The following is a 22,642-nucleotide window of genomic DNA, read 5'->3' as shown; positions in this document are numbered from 1 at the left end:
GGGGTTCGTCCTCGGGACAGGACTCGATTGGATTGGGTTGGGTTGGCTGCGGCCTGGGTTTTCAACGTGGCTAGATGGGATTTGGAGTGGGGGTGCGTTGAAACTGAAACTGAAGCGGAGAGCGCGCGTGGTTGCCACGTGATTCCGCTGCTCGTAAATTTTCAAGAACTTCCCATACTTTTTAGTGGTTCTTGTAGTTTTTAATTTGTGGCTCGTTGGGCCCTGTTAACAGTTATTATTTATGCGATGTGCGGAGAGATAGCTAAGTTATGGGATATTTTAGAGCGGATATTGAGTTAGCTACCTGTGATAAGGATTGCAAGTATCACCGAACCCAGGCTCATTTGCAACCCTAAAAAACAAACCATGAAGAGAGCGAAAGATGTCACTTGGGGATGCTTCCCTTAAAATACTCGTATATGTGGGCTTGAGATTCTGCGATTCTGCGTGAGTGAGTGAGTGAGTGTCACAGCATCATCCATCATTTTGGACTTGACCTTTTTCGGGCCGGGCTGAGCTTACGTTTAACGCAGACTAAAGGCGAATCTTTAATTTTGTATTTGCTATCTGGGTGCACATGTTACATCCGATGGATGAAAAGAATGTCCGAGAAGAGGGCGGCAACAGTCCAATGTCAGACAGACCGCATAAACGGCTCTCTGGGAAATCTGCCTTGCAATGTCCCATTGTGAGCTTTCCTGGGCACACATCTCTCTCTCTATAATATAAAAGCATATTTTCCCACTCGGTTTTCACTTTTGTGTCGTGTTAAAAATGAATTTGTCATCTGTAAACGGTCTGACATGTTTGCCAAAAAATAAATCTCATTCACTCTCCTCCACCTTTGTGATCATCTCGTGTCTGGCAAGTCCATTGGGCAATACATCAATTGTTACTCGGTGGTTGACTTAACTCCTGAACGCAGCTAAGCCAAAGTCCAGAGGTCCCTGATTGATTTGCATTGAAAATCGTGATTTTAATTGACATGCGATGAGCTCAGCAATACAACGCACCAATAATTATGTCAATCTGCTCAGCTCGTTGATCGATGGATTCTGCTTAAAGGGGATGGGGTCTGATTTTTAGTGATAAGTGATATATTTATATAAATTGTATATACAAAATTTGATATTCAAAAGAATCCAAGAGAGGTTGTAAAACAAATAAACTTAAATATATAATTTAAACTATTTATTCACCTTTTTTGTTGCCGACTCAATGAGCCGTACAAACTGAAATCATTGAGCACTCGAAACATAAATGTAAACACATGCCCAACGTGGGGGGACTAACACATTTATTTTTGGTGGTTACAACTCTTTCGGAGTTATTAATTGAAATTCATACACAGCTCACACAAATGGAACAGATCGGACCGAACGTGCTCGATGAAATACGCCATAAAAATAGCAATAAGTGGGACAATTATGAACCAATAGAGGCGAGCACATATGTAAGGTGGAGGCAGCACATGGGAATCATGGGGCGTGGGCCAACATGATTTCCCGGGCTTTATAATAGCCCCGAATCGCTTAGCTTGAAATGGAGGGCAGTTCGCGGCAGGTGAGCGGTGGGTGGTGATTATTATAAACGCATCGTTCAGATCATTGGCCAAATGGTTTTCGAACAATTTGTTGCTTCGCTGCTGATTGAATGACGGCTATGCGGAGTGGTGGGCACGGGCTCTAAAGAGCGTGAAATTGATATGCAATTAAAATAATATTTTTCCAGTCGAGCGAAAACGCTCATGATTATTACCGAGCACATATAAAATAATTATTGATATCTCTATATCACGTATAGATTTTTACAGCCACCAGCTGTCAACAAAATGTGCGCGAAATAATAATTTCCATTGATTCGAACCAATTTCGAAAAATTTGTGTATGTCTCGCATTAAAGCCGAGTTCAAGCATTTTGCGCCAGCTCCATTTTCTTCGCTTGTTTTTTAAATTCTTAGAAAGTGCAGAGAGGATAGCAGGCTGAGTGACTGCTGCGGTTAATGGCTTTTGAATGCAAATTCAATTTTATCGCACTCTGTTCACTTTTTAATAAGATTTCCACCCAGCCCCTACCCCATCCCCATCCCCATCCCCATCGCCATCGCCGACTGTCGGCGAAAGGTGCACTCTGTTGGAAATGAAAATTAGTTGCAAGAGCCCAAAAACAAAAAAGAAAGACTGGCACTGATGTGAAATGAAAGCCCAGAGACACGCGACTTGCGACCTGCGAGAAATGCTCTTTGGCGCCACAAGCAAACCTGCCTCTTTCTTTTTTCCTATTTAAAAGTGGTGGTAATTGTACACTCTTACAAAACTATGAAATGTTCGCTTTTTAATATAGTATCTTTGTGTATGTTTCAAATCATATACATATATCAATGGTTTGACAACCGGAACGTTTATTAAGTAATTATTCAAAATATAGATGTTCCTCATTTCTCCATCTATCACTGAATATAAAAATCGATGAATTTCGGATTTTAAAAATCTTTTCTGATATTTAATATTCAACAATATTTATGAAAATTTAGTATTTAAATATGTGTGGCGCAAAAAACATTAATACGTGCTTCAGTTAGTTCTCAGCCTCTTAGGGATGCCATTCGGATTTGACCTTCATGAGAAAGTTGTACATATATATTTTTTCGAGTGTTTTCTGCTCGAGGGGCACTGCCCACAATCCAACAAATTGCGTTTCGTGTGCGAGAGTGGGTGGGAAAACTGTCAGAATGAATGAGTAGCCCGGTCACACCTACTCCCTGTCAGTCAGGCCCGAATTCGCCCCTAAGCAGCCCCCAAATGGAAATGGCAATGGCAATGCCAAGTTGTCCAAGCCGTTGCCTTGAATCGGGCCCGGGATCGAAAATCGAGAAAATAAGGAACTTTAGAGTGCAAAACGGTCACGGGCAGATACAATACTAGCAGATGGATAGATAGCTCGCTACATTATTTTCAATTAGGTAAATGGTCTTTGGGTATGATTAGAAAGTGTGTTCGGGTTCACTAGACATTTTAAGGTGGGACTCAGGGGAAAGTTTATAGTGGGAAACAGAAAAGTTCGCATGACTCAAAAAAAAACGTTGTCCATTTAATGCATTATTCCAATATGTTATTCTCCGCCACTCAACATAACATAATTTTCATTCATTGAAAAGTAGAGTACTACAGATATTTTTCAATTTTTTTTCAAGGCAACTTTTTGCTGTCCATATATCAACAGAAAATCCCCATGAGCTTGAACCGGACGTAACTGCAGCTCCACCCATTAAAGCCAGTTCCATCTTTAACTGAAATAGCCGATCCGGCCCCTCAAAGTGCCAGTCATATTCATGAGCTTCTCATCAGCTGCATATAGAAATGGGAATGCTCGCTGATTATCAAACGAAAATATTTGCTAATCACGCAGCTGCTGCCGCTGCACGAAAATATCAAATATTGCTTATGAAACTGCATAAACTTGGCAGCAGCAGTTCGATGGGAAAGGATGGGGACGGCAGACTAGATGCCAACCCAGTAGGAATTAAGTTCCAGGCTAGACGCTATTATTTCCGACAGCATGATTTTATTTGCCCTGCCCATCATCATCATCATCATCATCATCGTCGAGATCCAACCCCTTGCTTGGGAGCTCCACCCTTCGCCGAATAATATACTTATGAGAGAAGTTTTACGCTTCCTTGAGACTTCCCGGCTGGGGTTTCTTCCTGGTTTTTTGCCATCGAAACTTCTCAATAAGGAAGTTGGATTTCAGAACAGAATTGAGTAGCAGTGGGTTTAAGGAAGTACCGCCACTTGACCGCTCGTTACGTGCTGCATGTGTTGACCACGTCAAACCGGCTGGCAAACTTCCGCTTTCCGAACTTTGAGGTTAATTATTTTCCACTCTCGATACAAGCCAACTTGAGGAAGGAACGTTTCTTACCCGATATTATGTAGTTGTGTGTAGTTGGTATCTTGGAGCAACTTTGTCACCGAAAAAAGGGTGTCTTCACATTTTAATATCGGTGCCTTTACGTTGAAGCAGTCAAGTAAGCACCTTTGCAGGTGAATGAAGTCTTAAAATATTTTCACACCTCAATAAGCATTTAACGATTTCTTTATGCATCTAAATGTGTTCCTTTATGCTCATCTCTTTGTTAAAATATCCATTAAATTCCAAGTCAAAGTCAATACTAAAAAAATTGCAATGAATCGAATGGTAAACATTAAATTGCTTGAAGATGGAATTTAATCTCCAGTTGACAAAAAATGTTATCTAAAATAGCTAAGCAAAAAATCCAAAATTAGTGTCGGTATAACCTTTGTAATCGTACGAATTAATCTATGATCTTTCCCAACAAATACATTCCTAATTAAGCGCTTTCTTTTCTCGTTTCAGGTGATAACTCCATTAGTAAGTACTTACCCAGCTAAACAAACAATTTCTCACCCATTGCGCAATAGTGCCGACCACAAACCATACGATTCTCCAATTGGCCTGAAACTATAAAAACCAAAAACATTTTGCATTCGCTGTGGGAGAGTCTTCAAGGCGAATCGGTAATTTGAGGTCCCAAACCGCAGCAGACTGATTAAATCTTATTATACCAATTTCGGCCAGCCTACAGGGATCTTTGAAAAACCGCAAAGCGAAAAATGTGAATTATAATTATTGTATAGCAATTTCACTTGAAAATTTGCTTAGCCAAATAATTATATCGTTTCTCGGGAAAGATGTGGCCAAGTTGTGACGACCATTTTCTGTCTCGAAATCATCTAGAGTAGCTCCAAAATCAACCATAAGAACTGAGAAAAAACTGAGCCAATCAAGCGTCGACCATTTTGGAGATGGTTCAACGGAAACGTCGCTTTTTCATGTTCGTGACCAAAGTTTAGGTTTACGTTTTTTTTTTTTGTGGGTAGGGAAGAGATATACAGCAACGCAAACACGGCTTAAAATAAAAAACGCAGAGAGGGAAAAATACATATTTTACCTGAATTAAATTGAGTAACAAAACACGAAAGTTTTTCTTATATATCTGTGTGCGCGCACATACATACATCGTATAAATAATTTAAGAAATATATGTAGACCAATCTTGTTCGTGTTTTTGTTCGCTGACAAGGGAGAGAGCCGCAAACACGCTACCAGTTTAAGTTTGGCCCACACCACACACACACCACCACACTCGGAAAGCCTCTCTCATTCTCCTTTCGGCTTTGTTGCGGAGGAAATAATTACATGATTGAGGTACTCCACACACACACACACTGGCACGAATACCCACAATGACAAACACTGGGCACCCTCCCCTCCTCCACACCCCTCCACGACCTCCTACTGCCCACCTCCATGTACATATATATGTGCATATACACATTTTTTTGCCCTTTGGTGGTGGTCGTTGTCTGATCGAAAAGAACATGTCAGGTTTCCCGACCTGGCCATTGCACGCCTTGGGTTCCCCGTTCGAGTATGAATGGATGACCGCGCCATGGCGGCTTTTTGTAGCCAGTGGTTGTGGTTCTTGCTGGTCCGCTATTTGCTCCGTTCAGTTTTTTTGGTCTCTGCACTCGAAAAAATATTCATGGGCTAAGCTGACAGACTGAGACTATGATGCAATTCCAATATATAAAGCTTAAATGTACATATCCTTAAAGGTGTTTACTTTGATTCTAAGTAGTTGGCCTTATATTCAAAGTTGTAAAGTTCAGACTACATCAAATGTTCCATTGGTATCTAATAGATCTAGCAGTTCTCATGGATATTATGCATCAGAGTCAATTAGAATACGAGTAGGAAACCATTAAAATTCAGTTTTAATTTTTAATGCAAAGTTTTTGAGTTAGAATAGTTTAGCTAATATTATGTAAATTTGACAATCTCTGACCTAGTTCTACGGAAACATATTAACTTCAGCAAGATCATTTGTTTATTTAATTTAGTTATAACAGGTATTAACTTTCTCTGCAACAAAATCAAAATAACTTACGAATTCAAATCTGTAAGTTTGATTAGATGCATAACTATTAAACATACAGTACGCGTTAAATAGTTAATGAAATGTGCTTAAGATATTCCAGATACTCAAATCTCACGGTGGTATATAGCATTTCTTGTAGTGTATGTAATTCACGCTTAGCCGCAACACTGTCGACTGGCAACTGGCGACGGTTGAAGGTTCTGGCCAAGGGCAATTATTGTATCGCTGGCAATACCTACCATGCCCACCCTCTCCCTGCCACTGCGACTAACTTACCCCTTGAATCTCCTGCTGGGCCACAAAACGGTAACCACTTTGCTACGAGGTTGTACATTAGTGTGTGTGCCAGGAGCAGAGTTGAGGTCAGCGCATTGTCGTGCTGTAATTGGCTGGCTGTGGGGTACTTATTTCACAGGACATAACCAACCCAACTCCCACTCTGGAAGCTAGGCATATGTGACTATAGTTCTTGTATAATGGCCAAGTCGGTTACCAACCACACAAGGACATTTCAGAGTGTTTATTACTCATTTCGGATATTTTAATTTGATGCACTCAATAACTATTAGTTTCTAAAGAAAATACATCTTCTTCAAAGAATAGTTTTGACCTATTTTTAATATTATCTGAATGAACCTTTTAAATGCCTACCCTTTTTACATAAAATGTATAAATCATATCATATATGATCTATTCTATAATTCCCCAATAAAAGGAATTTTGCTCGTAATATAATTTGAAACTTCCTCGATGCGCTTCACTCAATAGATCATCTATGATGTACGTATATGCTATTACTCCGACTTGTCAGTCATGAAGATTTCCCATTAATTTTGCCTGACCTCTAAAGTTCCGCCTCCCAAAAGAAGAAGTAGACAAAAAAAAGAGACTTTACCCCTGGCCAGAACATCGGAGTCGAATCTTCCCACACCATCCCCCTTGGAAGTGTTTCCATCTGTGGTTTAGTGGCAGGATTAATTTCTAATTTCGCCTAATGTCCAAGAGCTGCCCAGTTCGATGTTTACATTTTGGGTGTCTCGTCTTCTAATTTACTTTGATAAAACGTTACCGTTCGCATTCCCAATTCCATTCCCATTCCCATGCCCTGCCCTGTCCCCGGGCTGTTTTTGTCTCTGCCCCCTGAACGCATTCGAGTCGTAAAGGTAGCCGGACTCGCAGTCGGATTGGGAATCGTAGTCGGAGTCAGTCGGACGCAGAGACCCAGAGACGGAGACGGGCCCACATGTTTGCATCATTAATCATGACGTTTCAGCTCTGACACATTTGGCCGATCGGCGGCAGCGGCAGCGGCTGCAACAGAAGCAATGGCAAGCGGATTGTAATGAACACGTTTTGTAAGGCAGACAACGGCGAGAAAAACGCGGAGACACAGATACAGATACTGATGCAGAAACAAACCCATAGATTCAGATACAAACGCAGACGCAGACTAAAAGATATGCCCAGAAAGCGGATGGGAGACGACGAGCTTGAGACAGACGCACGTCAGCCAGCAGTGGACGGCGGCGACTGCGGATGCGTGTGCACTCAGAGATATTTCTTATTCAGATACAAAATTGTTGTCTAACTACTTGCAAACTACAACAGAAAGTCAGGGCCAAAAACATTGCAGTATATAGCAGAATACAACATAAAATTGTACTTACCTTGCCATTTCTTGGTTACTAATTTACCTGAAAGGACTCTTTAGAAAAATAGGGACTTCAATTGAGAATGTTACATTTTTTTCCAATATATTTATATATATATATTGGTGAAACACTTTTCCAATCAAAAAAGGTTACAATACAGTTGAGGTAAATTATTCTGAGTGTACCCGATGCGTGCCGAATGACGGGAGAGCGGGCAGAGACAATGGGTCGTTTGGAGACAAATATTTTCACAATGGCAGCAAAAGACAAAAGGAACAAAACCCACAAGCAGCCCAGGCAGAAGGCAACTCATGTAAATATTGGCCAAAACTATTTACGAAACTATTAGCTGCTGTTATGGGCAAGACTAATTGTGCCGCTCCGGGGAGGGTGCCTTTATTAGGCGGGATAAGTCAGAGGCAAAGGGAAGATATGTGGAAGAGTTTCATTTGGATTACATAAGGACAACGCACAATAATGAGGTTTAAACGATGACATCTCTCAGACACGGTTTCTATTTGTTAAACCGTAAGGAAAGATGTCTGCCTCCATCAAAACGTCAATAAGCACAGATAAAAGATGACTATTTTCACATAGTTAAATAGTATGGTGAACTTTAAAAAAGATTTTTAAAATATTATTCTGGGATGAAGTATACAAGATTTTCACACATATTTCATCGTTACCTTTTACACCTAACCAACCCCTTTTGTACAAATTTAAACAATGCAGTCCTTAAAGCGCTTTCTCCCTGGCCTCGGCAAGTTTCTGGCTGAAAGGCCATTTGTCCTTGGTATCAGCAGAGCTGCTACTAAACCAAATCTAGGTTGACTTATATACTTCCGTTTCCGGCAGCAAGCATACGCTCCAACTCAGGTCGGATCCCCATCCAAACCTCCGCTTGTGTTCGAGGGATTTTTATGGCCCGCTCTCGGGAAGGGGAGAATGTGAAGCGCAGTGTGTACTTGGCGCTGAAACAGAATTTTATGCAAATATCCTAATCAAATTCACATTTGAAGTTCAACTGTTTTATCCAAAAGTTTTACCTTCTGAAAAAGCCGAGAGCCAAAGCCGGCAGCGTCGTTGTCGTCGTGTGGCAGACGCGCTTGAGACTCGCAGCCAGAAAGATGCCACCCATTTTTAATTTATTTCCACTTTTCCACTAAAAAAAAAAGGGCGCCACTCCACCCCCGGAGTCCGGAACCGCCCATACCTTCATCCGCAGCCGTATCCGGTGCGTGCGTCCGGCGGAGTTTGTCGGGGCTTGGGGTTGGTGTTATCGTCGCCCGTTTACTGTCTTCTGTGCACTCGAAAAATGTTACACAATGTTGATCAAACTAACGAATTTTGTGTACTACAAATATATACTATATATATACTATATTAAAAGCTTTGAAATCATAGAGCATTGTCTATTCAAAATTCCTTAGTCTTGAAAAATCCAAAACATTTATATGTATCTTCTTTTATATTTAAATTTATTTAAATGCATATAATTTTGCGAGTGTAGCCATATCCTCATCCAAACGAAATCGCAGCGGGGGCTGTCGCCCATATTTTCACTTATCAAAACGCCACCCCATTTGCCTCCCACCGCAAACTTAAGTCTGCATATCGAAAGCGATTAAACAGTTACCGCAACTTCAGCTCCAGAGGCTTCTTAATTCGCTGCAAATTAAAACAAAGAATCGGCTCTCGGCGGACAAAAAAGGATAAAAATTAGTCACTGCGGTGACAGTAATTCAGGCCAGGCGCCACATTTTCCCAAACACCCACTCCCCTTCACTTTCCCTTCGCGGGCTTATGCCCCTCCTCTTCCCGCGAGGATTCGCTGCGCCACTCGGCAACAACTGTGCAACATTCGTGGCATCCTCACCGCCGGGTGATTAATTGCAATTTAAACGGTTTCAATTAAGGCAGTGCGCATCCTTCGCATCCACTGCACTGAGCAGACTAACATTTTCGGATCTGCTTTTTCCACCTTTTGTTTTAAATGTATCTTTTCCCTGCGGATGGAATCGATGGCGATGACAGAACCAAATTCACTCGGGATTTGGATATGTTATTGGGAAACATTTAATTTTGAATATGGATTTAATAAAGGCGAGAATCTCTTTAACTTTAGGATACAAATATGCCTATCTCTCCTTTTTTATCAGTATCTAGAATTATGCACATGATTATGCACAATTACTTATGAATTCACACATGCGATTCATCTATTAAAGAGTAATGGTGACGTCTTTTACATATTCATATATATTCTCAAACTTCTCAAGCCGCTTCCAAATAACCAAATCCATTTTTGGAAGATCGTAATGAGAGGTGATGCAATGTCAATGAAAGTATATAAATTGTCATCCCTGCGGACGCCCATTTAATGGTTTCCAATCATTCCATAATCGTTTCATCAATTCGCTGCAATGGCCTGTAATATGGCCAAGCTCAATTGACTTACACCCTCCCGATTGTTATATGTTCGCATGTCCAGGATATGCATAAATAAGCCAAATAAATGTGTCTATATATCATGCGAACGTAAGTACATACGTTTATGTGTGGCCCGAGGAACTATGTGACATTTAGCATATGTCGCCACCTGTGTGTTATGCCCCGGCAAGAGCTACACATGCAGCTGACACGACCCACGTAAGACCTGACGTCGGGGGTCGGAAAACCCTCGAAACGGAGTGGGCGCCAAACTTTGACGGGTGGCAAGACAAAATGCAAAACTTTGGCAAAAAGCGAGTTGCTTAGGCAAATTCGTATGTGAAACATTTGGCAGCAGGCGATTTATTTAATGTCTTTGCCATAGAACAAGGACCTCAAGCAGTTCGGGAGACTAGTGGCAGGCAGTTGCATGTTCCAGTGATTTAAATGATTTATGTCCCAAGACTTTGACTCGAGGGTTAATATCGGCCAGGGAACCAGCCAGAGCAAGCCGACCGAGCAGCAGCAGCTACATCCACAAGAACAACCTGAGCAACAGCAGTAACAGCCACACGAGCAGCATATTTTAGGGGACAAATTCACTCAGCGCACTCAAAACAAAAATATAGAAGAACTAGTGAATAATAGTGGTTTAAAATTAATTATGTTTTTTATACGTATTTTTCATAAAAAATAATTCGCTTGACTTAGGAAGTGACAAGACGGTAAAATTCCTTGTGAATAACATTTACAGGTTCTAACTATTTTTCACACCAAAAAGAATAGCTTTTGATTGTGCAATTTTATTCGTGCCGTCTTGACAAATATTTATTTCAAGTGCACTCGTGGAAAAATGTGCGTATTTTTACTAGTAGAGCCCACTGGCCATAACTCATTTCGGAAAGGCGGCGCTTGTGGCAAATTGAAGGCTACACCACCAGCAGCTCCACCAGAAAGTCCGGCTCCAATCGCACAGCTGCAAGTCGACGAGTTGAAGTTGAACGCATGCGAACACCGTTGAAATTCAATTATCAGAAGTGGCATCACGCATACGCCATGTTGTCGGAGAACGGCCTGGTGCGGACCGGCAATTAAAGCCACTGCCGACGGAGCCGTTAATTAATTTGCATTTGCGACAGGCCACAAAGCTTGTGCGTGGCAGCAGCTAGGCTGAACTGAAACTAAAAACTTGTTGATTGGCCAGCGCGACAAGCAAGACAAGCAAAGCAGGTATACGACGATTATTGACAAACAGGTGGATTAATTCAAATTAAAAAAAATAGAAGGGTTTTAATTTTATAAGAATATAAGAAGTAATACCAAGCCTAAAATAGAATTTTTGAAAGTGAGTATTCAAAACCCAAGTGAGCTCTAAATACGTTAGGGTATAAGTTGCTCGACCAATGTCAATTAACCAATTTGCGTTAGCCGACAACAAACTTGCTCAGCCATTTTATCGAGTGAAGATTTATAGCATTTTTAAATAGTTTTCTGTTGTTGTGGCTCAAATACACTAAGTGGTTTGCGTTGAAAGCTTTGAAAGTAGCAAAATGTAAATACTCAAAGTTAATTGGTCAGGTGCCATTAAAACTGGAATGGGATGAGGAAGTATTTAGTTAATACAATCTGTAGTACGGGGAGTCGCGTAATATAAAAGCATTAAATATATAAATTATTTAATAAGAAACAATGCAATAATATAATTTATGTTCGATGCAGTAATCTTAGCCATTAGACAATAATGTTTTCAATTAAGTTGACAATAAGTATTAGTGAAGTAAAAGGTAAATTATCGGAAGTTTCAGATATAATAGTCCAATACAATGTTACTTTTGCTTCACCCTAACGAAACATATTATATATTATTCGAATTAATGTGTACTTGGAATATGGATTTTTTTTATATATTCGGTTTAATTGGATGAGGGAAATTCCTCAAGTTGTGGCCACTAGCTACCCCCACTCCGCCGTAAGGTTGTCCATCTTTTTCTCGGTCTCCATTTCTCGTTCTTTACACTCGCATACTTTTCGCGTTTTCCTTTGGCGTGCCGGAAGTGACTTTTGCTTTTTCTCTTTTTCCTATTTTTTTCACAATGAATATAATTTTTTGCCGCCGGTTGTTGTTGTTATGCTAGGAGCAGTTGTTGCTGTTCGTGTTTAAAATAAGCAAAACTTACGAAGCGATAAAAATGCCGCTTCAAGAAGTGGAAAAAGAATACGACGATGATGGAGGAGAGAACCCAGAACAGGAAAAATCGCAGGCAAAAAACCAAGTTGGCGTGTAAACGGTTTTTGTTTTATTTTTTCCAGTAATGTTTTTTCCTGCGGCTCCCCAGTAAAATGTACCTTGTGATGTTTCCAGCCGGCTGGGTGGCCAGAGACCCACAGATCCCTCCCCTCCAGATGTAATCCCCCCGCTCGAGAAGTGACGCGGCCACTCTGAAGTTGGCTAAGGGCGATTCACTTGCGAGACAAATGAAAATGAAGCGTTTATTCAGCTTTATTGCGGCGATAAGAAAAAATGAGGCATTATTTCGTTGGTTGTTTCAAGCGGAGTTTCATCTCGAGCTTCGGCGCTTTTTCCAGTCACTCGCACCCCCCTCAATCCGAATTTATATTATTTATTTGTACCCGCGAGTTTTCCATTTTCGCCCTGAGGCGGTGAGCAGTCGGCCTGACCACAGGTCGGGTTTTCCTGCCAGGGACGCCGCAATTTCCTCGAACGTCTCCGGTTTTCTGGTAGCTGACCAACCGTGAGTTGGCGGTTTCCTTATTCGACCGCCTGGGAATCCGATTGCGAGGGGTGGTATCCAGTAGCCGGAATTACTTGCATTTAAATGTGACTCAAATCGAGCGGAAATAAATCTGAAAATGCTTCGCCTGGCTGTGGAGACCGAAATGATTATAACTTTAGCAATGAAAATATTGGTCCAACTTACGATGTTTATTTTTTTAGTGCTGCTATTTATGTGAGCTACTTACAGGTTTATTTAAACCTAAAATCTTTATATGTTTGAAATATGTTCGTAGAACCTCGACCAGAGCATACACTATCCATTTATTACAGACTCCAATGCTTTTCCCTCCTTTCTCTATGACCATCACCCCACAATAAAGTCAATTATTATCCGATCCGACTACTGGGAATTTTGTTTTGGTTTCGATTTTCAATAACTCATCAGCAATAAACCGTGAAAATGAACGGTAGCCAGATCAATCAAAGGCCAGAAATTCGCTCCGTTCAACTGAGATCGCGATACAGGCCATACTCGTATAAAATCCGATGGGCAGAGTGGCGTGAAACCAATGCGATCGAACAATGAAACTCCATTGGCAGCGCCAAACTCAAAAGCACCCAAAGCCGCGCATCATTAATTATGCTCAGTGTTGCTCAACAACAAATATAGCAACAAAAGTGGCAGAAGATCGGACACAAAAGCTGTCAGCACACGCTGATCTGTCAAACGCGGCAGCCGAAAAGAAATGCCAGCGACATCGACAGTCAGTATTTCAGGTCCTCAGTCGCTCTTTCAGCCAGTCAAGCATTCAGTCATCCGGCCATGCAGCCCCTTCTGAGCCGTCGGTACTGCCACTTGGCTTTTGGCTCTTGTCAACGCGACGCTTTTGTTGCAACTCAAACAGAAATATTGATTAATCATAAGGAAACCAGGGGTATATTTCGTCTAGAAGTCCGCCATTGCTGAAGGCGCTGCTGCTACCTATTGCTCTGCATTCGCAGTTAGAGGTGATATCGTGTCGGGCATACTAAGAGCAAACTTCGTGACTTGTCAAACTTATTTTCAGATTTTCAATTAATACAAAATAATTTAATTTCTCACTTAACTGGATAACAATAATAATAATAATAATAACAAATCAAATAACAAAGTGTGTAGTAAACTAAAAAAATGCGTTGCCCAAGAAGCAAGGTTGTAATACAATGTTCACTGAACTATTTTACGTGCAGTGCTTTTCCGGCTCCATTCATGGTGCGTGAGCGACTGAAAAAGCCGTCGAAATGTGTAATCAACTACCCATCTCTAAGGGGCATTATTCATTCATGGCGAGGTGAATCTGGGTTGGTAGTTGGCTCCAGGAGGTGTCAGAGTCAGACTTCAAACGATCGTAAGCTGATTTTTGGCCTTCAGCTCCGGTATTTGTCATTGTCTGGTCTGCATGAGTGTGAGTGGTGTGTTGTGTGTGCAGGGGCCTTACAATTTACTCGTTAAATAATTTTTCATGCAACTGAGACCGAGGGTACTAATCATTCTCGTTTCTACGGCTCGAAGGCGGCACGCTTTCTTGTCCATTGTTTGCGAATACCGAGGAGCTTTCCATCGCCCATTGTGCGGACTTCTGTTCGGGAATCCCACAGCGGATCGGCTGGAACTAAGTATTGTCAGCACCTGAAGAGACGCCTCTTCTAGTGTAATCGCATTCGAGTCGAGCCTTGGTTTAGTTTTGGTACGTACATATATAGCAGACGAAAATCAATTTCCGACGGAGCGAACTCTTAAATCGACATTAATTTTCCATTGACTGCGATGAGGCTTTAAGCAGTTTTTTCCGCTCCCATTTTTAATTCGCTTTCAATCTGGCAGACATGCAAAAACATAATCCACCCCACCCGGAGCACTCTCCACCCCACGGAAATGTAAATTTTACCCCATGAGTGAGGGAGAAGGAGTGCTGGAAAAGTTTCCCTCGCTGATTTTGATTGACAGCTCTTAGCATCCCTGATGGATTTCATATTTTGAGCTCGCAGGACGAAGTGACAGAAGGAGCAGGAACAGGAGCAGGAGCAGCACCAGGCCAAAATGACAGCCAGCGGGAGTGGTAACCTGGCTTAAGAGGCGGACAAACTTTTTACCAAACGGCTTTCATTTTTCCATGGCAACCGAGAAATATCTTTTTATTTTTTCAGCTCCAGTTCACCCAGCTTCCCTATCCGCCGCAGCTAACACATGTATTGAAAGAGCACAATATATAATACAAATATCGAAAATATTTACAAGCTGATGGGCCACGCTGAAAGTTTTTCAATTTGAAATGCTTTTAAGTATTTAGCCAAACTCTCTTTTCCCAGGGTGCCATCTCTCATCTGTGTCATTCAATTTCGGAAAAAATTTAAATTGTGAGAAAATCTGGATAAATCATTGGGAGAAATTAAAAACAAACAAGAAACATTTTTAAAAAGACTATAAATGGTCATCATTGTTTGATTTTCTATTTTCTTTTACTGCTTTTCATACCCTAATGTGTTTTTAATACAACATCTAAGAGATCAAAAAATATACGAATAAAAACGAGTCAGTAAACTAGAAAAGGTTTTGTATTTAAGGAACTTTAAATATGAATGGTAATATGGTAATTATTAATTTACAAAAACCATTTAACATTATACAACTATACAAATTTATAAGAACCCCGACTGCTAAACGAAAAAATAAGAGAAGTAAAAACTTATCTTCCTTTAGATTATATTTTCGAACTTCCCCATTCACGAGACTTACAAAATTAATATTCAAGCATAACTAGACTCTGAATTATTCTCTTGACCTCTGACCTACCTTACCACCTATTAGGTAAAAATAATATCGTAAAATATTTCAACATTAATCAAAAATTTTCACACCTCCAGCGGAGCAAAACACTGTCCCCATTCAGCTTCTGTCCTGGCCAACAATCCTGAGTGTATAGTTTCTTTGAATTGGTTTTCCCTGTTTGTGTAAATGTTCGTATTGTTGACATTTGCTGGTCATGAAAAGTCATTAAATATATTTCTCTAATTTATCTTTCGACTGTGGCAGCTTTGCTCGGTGGTGGTAATGGCATTAAAGTAAAGTTGGGCCAAGTGAAAAGAAAGCGGAAATGTTTGTCTGGCCACCGATGCTCGGCTAGGCTTGGTTTGGGACTTCTGCGGTCTGATCTCGGACCACCCACCCTTCAACCCTTTCGTGTCCGCTAATTAAAACTAATCCCGAGGAAAGGACCCGGCCATTGAGGGTGTTGTTATACTTTTCGCATAACTGTCAATCGGTCTCACAATTAAATGATTGAAGACACTCAGCTCGGAGTTTGTTATCCTTTATCCGTATACCTCATAAGTTCAAGCTGGCTCTTATGCAACCAAAGATAGATATTTGTATTTGTATAGAGAGCTTGCTTCATAGTTGGCCTGAGCTGGTTTAGTTTGAATGCATATCAAGTGGATGCAGATACAAAATGTTTCCATGAGAAATTGACTTTTTCCATTGCTCCAAAGACGACGTCGTCGTCAGATGTCTGTTGGCTGTTGTCTTCCTTTGGCCGGAATGATTAATGGTTCTGCTCTTTGCGCATTCGTCGGCCCACACCCGCGGCAACAAAAAGACATCCACATCCACGTCCAGCATTTGTTGCTCCGACTGTATCTGTATCTTTTTGTGCTGCTGAATGAGAAATTCTACTGCATCGCGCATCAGCGTTTGGCGTTTGGAGTTTTCAGCTACTGAGCCGCCTCACCATTGTCTCCCAGTTTTTATTGTGTCTCCCCCCATTTTTGATTGAATCCGCCTCGGCACTTGCAGATACTTGAGCTGATCGCCCGGCCTTTAAAGTTTTAGCCAACTCGCTGTCGCTCAACCGCAGAGAGCACACATAATTTAAGGCCAAGTCAAGGCAAAAGTTCCCCGTCCCCGACTAGACCGACCAAAAACCTACAAGATAAATTGAGGTCATTTTTTGCCAGTGGCCACCTTTGGTCAGTCCGGTGTCCGGGCTGGAGGTCGGGGTCGGGTTCGGGTTCGAGTTCGGGCCTGGGCTTATGCTCTGGTACGGGTCCACCTTGTTGACCGGCCACAAATGTCCTTAATGTGCATCCTTATGGACTGCGGTCATGTGCAAGTGGTCGAGATGGTCGAGCCCAAAAAATTCCGCCCATTCCCAACTACTTACGTAAGTGTTCACGAGTAGTTAGCGTTAGCCAAACAGCCACGAGTGTACCATTCATTCTGCAAATTCCCTGGCATGTAAGTAAGTGGGGAGCGGATGATTTAGCTGGTGAGGTGGGCAAAGTACACTAGAAAGAACAAATTCGCGCAAATTGGACTTGCATTTCCTCAGGCTCTGATTTATATGACTCCTAATTTACAGGAAATTTAGAATTAAAAATTATTTCATGAAGACCATTTATTTATTTATCCTGACTGAATTCTTTTGGTGACATATGAAATTGCATACAATATAATGGATAATGACCCTTTTTTTCCTGTGTACTGATTATAATATGCATCTGTGGCAAAAAACTTGACCATCCTTGGCGCCTTTGACCATTTGTGCAATTGTTGCAAAATTTACGCTCATTTTAATTTCAGCCCAAAAGAGCGGCAAATGCGTTAAATGTTCCGCTTCTGACCAAACTCTTTCCTGCCGTGTCCGCTTGTGTTTTTGGTGTGTTAGTTCAACCCGAAATATAAACATAAATCCAGTCCTTCAGCAGGAGAGGTGGCGAAAGAAAGGTCCTGTTGGTGGACAACGAGTGCGTTTAAGTGTTAACATGTAAATGATGCTGTTGAAGCAGTTAATAAGTGTATGCCAAGGACTGTAAATCATCAGGAGCGTTTCCTTTCCTTAGAAATTAATTTTATTCGCAGAGCAGGGAGGAGATTTACGAGCAAATAATAACCAAGTGATGATTGCGAGAATTAGACTTGGCCCACCTCACCCTCCCACTGAAAAGCATCATTCCCAGTAACCTAATCCAAAGTCAGCTGCAAAGTATCCTTCGCTCGTAGTTTGCTGATAAGTTTCCATTCTGACTTTTCCGGCATTTCATCCATGCTGATGACATTTCCAATGTCTCCCCAGCCCTCTGGTCATGACAAAACAAAATTCATTTTGTAATTTCCAAGCCACCTAGAAAAGGCCAAAGCCAGCCAGCTGTCATTTGGGGAGTTGGCGATGTGGTCTGGATGGTTGGCTGGCTGGTTGGTTGGTTGGTCGGATTCCATTTTGACCAGGCTGCAGAAATTGCACTCAACTTGGCTGCCTAGCATCTTTCCCACTCCCCCCTTCCGCCCATCGACTACCGCCCTCTGGCACTGCCACGCCCTCCGCCCGATTCGGGTTTAGAAAATTATCTTTTTGCTTGTCGTCGCCAAAAAGGAAATCATATTTTCTGCTTTTGTGCACTTTACTTTTCAGTTTTCGTTGGCTGCCTCTGGCTGCCACTGCCTCCAGTTTCAGTTCGCTCGTAAACAGTTTTCGGGTGCAACTTTTGTGCGAAATTTATGCTTTCGTTCCGTATCTGTATCTGGGCACTTTTCGCACAAGTACATGCGACTTGGTCCTGGGAAATGGGAAATGGCCCTTTGCCTGAATCCCTGTGTGTGTGTGTGCTAGTGTGCCCCACCAGGTGGTGTTTATGGCATCCGTTCTGCGAGTATTGATGAAGGAACTCGGGCTCGCATCTGTAATTCAATCAGTGTCTATGTCTGGCTCCTCGTCCTGCTCCTGCCGGGATCCTGTTCCTTTCGCCATTTGCCGCTATTGAGACTCTGTTTACGCAGCTCGTTCAGCTGGAAACGCCGTGCTTGTTGCCAAAAGGCAAGTGGCGAAAAAATACAAAAATATTTTGCAATCGCATCAATGCAAATAAGGTGGCAGAATTGAACTGCGGCAAAGGTAGCAAAATGTCCTGTTTTCTAAAATGATATGCGCATCTCTTTACTACTCAATGCGAGTTTTATTTAGGGAAAATTTATTTTCACTGAGTTTATGTCCTAGCAATTTAGTGATCCCTATCATTAGAGCTCGTTTTAGTTTCGAGAAGGATGTTTTATCGCGCTTTGGATGGTAGAATATTCAATGGCTCCCGTTTTAGATAAGTTTTCCTCATATACTGGCTTAGACTTAACTTTTAGGCATGATGTCGAAATGGAAGTCTGGCAAAATTGATTATGTATGTAGAAATAACACTTTTTAACTTTACTTAGGACGTTCCAACAACCGTGAATATATTTACCATTGGGATACAATCCTGTTGTCGCCTTATTTTAATTAATATTATACACATTCAAGAGCGAAATATTTTCCATATAATAAAGACCAGTTTTTCAAAAAAATTAAATAGATTTCCCTTTGCTATTCAAATTAAGTTTTTCACGCTCCCCCTGCGAGCTATGTACTTTCCACCGAAGCTTCTGGCTGAGGCTTCCGTTTGGTAGCCGAACCACTTGAGAGCCCTGCTGTGGGCACGTCTTTGGCGCACTGATTGATTGATTAGATTTTTGTTAATTACTTAACGCTCGAGCTGCGAGTGTCGCGACTCAGCGGCGAAGGAAAAACGCTCGAGTCGAGCGACTTACGGCGCGGCATCAGCTGCACTTTTCGGCAGGATTGCTGGAGAATGCTAAAAGTTTTCTTATCTAGTTGGGCGAGTTTCGCTGAATTAGTTATGCCCTCTGACGAGCTGATGGATTGATTACGGGCGGAGATAGAGAGGTGGAATCCTCCAAGCACGGCTCCCATCGCGAATGCAATTTGTTGACGCATGTACCACGGCCACGCCCACACGGGGACATGTTGGTGGGAAAACCTCGACGAACAAATAGAAAAAATTGAAAAAAATTTCACATTCACTCCGCAAGTCTCAAACGAACAAAATGCAATTTCTCAATTGCAGCTGAATTCGTTCCAGAAAACGGCCTGCCCCGACGACTCCGCACCGCGTACACCAATACCCAGCTGCTGGAGCTGGAAAAGGAATTCCATTTCAATAAATATTTATGCCGCCCAAGGAGGATCGAGATAGCAGCCAGCCTGGACCTTACGGAGCGACAGGTGAGTGCTCCGCAATGCAATTTATTCCGCTGCATTCGCACACGGCAGCGGAATTCCATTACTCCGCTGACAAATTGCTCACAGCTCTGGGTGCTCCTTCCCCCCCTTTTGCCACTTTTAATTGCACACACCTGGTCGAAACTCAAACTAATCCCATCTCGGTTGCAGGTAAAAGTTTGGTTCCAAAACCGCCGCATGAAGCACAAGAGGCAAACGCTCTCGAAAACGGACGACGAGGACAACAAGGACAGCCTCAAAGGTGACGATGATCAGTCCGATAGTAGTAAGTACAATAACATTTAAATGTGGGTTATATTATTCTACTAACTATTCTACTAACCGTTGATGCACATAAATAAGATATCAGACAAAAGTTTTCGACTCGTTGACCCTAAAAGGATTCAGAATCCAAAGAAAACTGTACCAAAATTTGAACTCGCTCTTGGGGTTTACCAACAAGTTGTTCCACTTTTACTTTTCGGTTTTGCATGGTTTCGCTTCTGAGGCTTTTACGCTGAAGTAAGAGATGGTGTAGCTTATCAATCATTGTCAGAGCATGGGATGGGTTGGAACCACTTTTGGCAGGGCGGCCCTCGACGTGCAAACCCCTTTCGCGTGAGAGTTCCGAGTTGGTTCTCGACCCTCCGCTCTCCTCTTCGCCTCCAACTTACGAAAACAAATCATCAATATTCCTGGTCATATACCTACTGATTTGCTTTCATCCTATCTTCCCGTGAAATGCAGACTCCAATTCGAAGAAATCGTGTCAAGGCTGCGAGCTGCCATCCGATGATATACCCGATTCCACGTCGAATTCCCGGGGTCACAACAACAACACGCCGAGCGCCACCAACAACAACCCGAGTGCTGGAAGCCGTAAGTTTTATTATGGAATGTGGTAACATATCTAATGATATTTTTAAAATGACCAGTGACTCCAAACTCGTCCCTGGAAACGGGCATCTCCTCGAATCTGATGGGCAGCACCACCGTATCCGCCTCAAATGTGATCAGCGCCGACTCCAGCGTGGCATCTAGTGTTAGCCTGGACGAGGACATTGAGGAGAGCAGCCCCATCAAGGTGAAGAAGAAAGACGATGGTCAGGTGAGTCTGTCATCTTTAGTGGGGGAGTTGCTAATAAGAACGTAGGATTAGACGAATGAAAAAGGTTAAATATAAGAAACTATATTTCTGATAACTTAGTGCGAATTCTAAGGAGACAATACAATATTTGGGTAGCAATTTAACAACCTTAAATATATTTGGCAAACTGACAATTTACAAATCTTATTTATATTACTAACAAATTGCTTTAATACTGCACTTCAGGTCATCAAAAAGGAGGCGGTCTCCACCTCATCGAAAGCCTCGCCGTTTGGCTATGAAAACTCCACTCCCAGTCTGGTCAGTTTTCGGCGGGATTCAGATGCCTCCGCCGTCGGAAATGCACCCACCAGCAAGGCGGTCGGCAAGAAACGCTTTCAGAGTGCCGCCAATGCCATTGCCACGCCCACGCCCCTTTCGGACAGCAATAGTGGAAACGGAAATGGAAACGGGGGGGGAGGCGGCCCAGCTGGCGGCTATTTTCCAGGCTATTATCCTAGTCCCAAGCAGCAGCAGCAAATGCAGCAGCAGCAACTGCACCCGCAACAGCAGCAGCTGCCGCAACAGCAGCCGCAAGACTACTACGGCAAATACGACATCGAATTCGCCGCCTCGCCGCACCACAATCCGCACAACAAGCAGCAGACGCTGCACGGCGAGTACCTAAGTCCCAAGCCAAGTGCAGCCAACTTCCACCAAAACAGTCAACAGCAGCAGCAGAACGACCAGTTCTACTACAACTACAACGACACCAACGGCACTCCGTACTTGAACCACCAGCAGCAGCACCATCACCACGCACAGCACCACCAGCAGCAGCACCACCACCAAAACCATGTGGCCGACTTTGAGGCGCCGGTCAACGGACCCAGCAACTTCAACAATGGCACCTACTACGACAACATGAGTTTTCAACAACAGGCGCAAGCTCACCAACACCAAACGGTGGTCTTCCAACAGCAGCAGCCTCACCAGCCAGCGGCGATTAACCACCAGTAAGTAGCAAGATATTAATTACAATATCTGCTTTATATGCAAGTTTTGTAATTCTGCCAATCCCGTTTTTTGTATGCAAATGGCAATGCATATTTGCAGATTTGTTGAAGACACGAATCTAGAATATATTTAAAGTTTGTATATTCAAAATATATTCAAAATTATTTCATATAATTTTGTTAACATAATATTATGTTCTCCAGTCTCCCCAGTGGCCATTGTTTTTTGCTTAACCATCCATAAGATATAACACTTTCCAACACTGACATCTTAGATAGTACATAAGCCCCACATGGCTTTGGGCTTGGACAAAATTTAGCCGAAGCGCAAACCACTTGCGTCGGGTATCACAACATCCAGACTCTGTCAGTTACTAACGCTCTTGCGAAAATCTGTTTGCGTCTAAGACGATTATTGGCCCATTTAAAGCCCAGTTATAACTGGCTAAAAGTAATTATTAGCAAACATGCGTCTCATTAAACGCTTAAATTATCGCACCAGGCCAATCTTTAGAACTATTCGCAATAGACTTGTCTTTCTTATGTTATTAATTTTCAAAATAAAATACGAAGTTAAAATAATTACATATCTTAACAGTCAGGATATATATTTTTTAATAAGTTAAACTCTATAATTAAGAATATAGCTTTATTTTGTTGTTTTAAAAGGATA

The 22,642-nt window shown here is 42.1% G+C and overlaps 1 protein-coding gene across 1 annotated transcript in view; it reads left to right on the top strand.

Moving 5' to 3' along the window:
* Positions 1–22,642, top strand: part of LOC116801573 (homeotic protein proboscipedia) — a 32,286-nt gene that overhangs the window by 8,522 nt on the left and 1,122 nt on the right. The window contains exons 3-8 of the mRNA XM_032722014.1: positions 4,381–4,395; positions 19,712–19,869; positions 20,038–20,152; positions 20,614–20,745; positions 20,802–20,974; positions 21,200–21,969. Of these exons, the coding sequence (XP_032577905.1) occupies positions 4,381–4,395; positions 19,712–19,869; positions 20,038–20,152; positions 20,614–20,745; positions 20,802–20,974; positions 21,200–21,969 (1,363 nt within the window). The remainder of the gene's footprint in view (positions 1–4,380; positions 4,396–19,711; positions 19,870–20,037; positions 20,153–20,613; positions 20,746–20,801; positions 20,975–21,199; positions 21,970–22,642) is intronic.

Source organism: Drosophila sechellia, chromosome 3R (genome assembly GCF_004382195.2).
Source record: "Drosophila sechellia strain sech25 chromosome 3R, ASM438219v1, whole genome shotgun sequence".
NCBI classification, from domain to species: Eukaryota; Metazoa; Arthropoda; class Insecta; order Diptera; family Drosophilidae; genus Drosophila; species Drosophila sechellia.
Note: the sequence above shows the minus strand (reverse complement) of the source record. Positions and strands in the feature narration are given on the sequence as shown.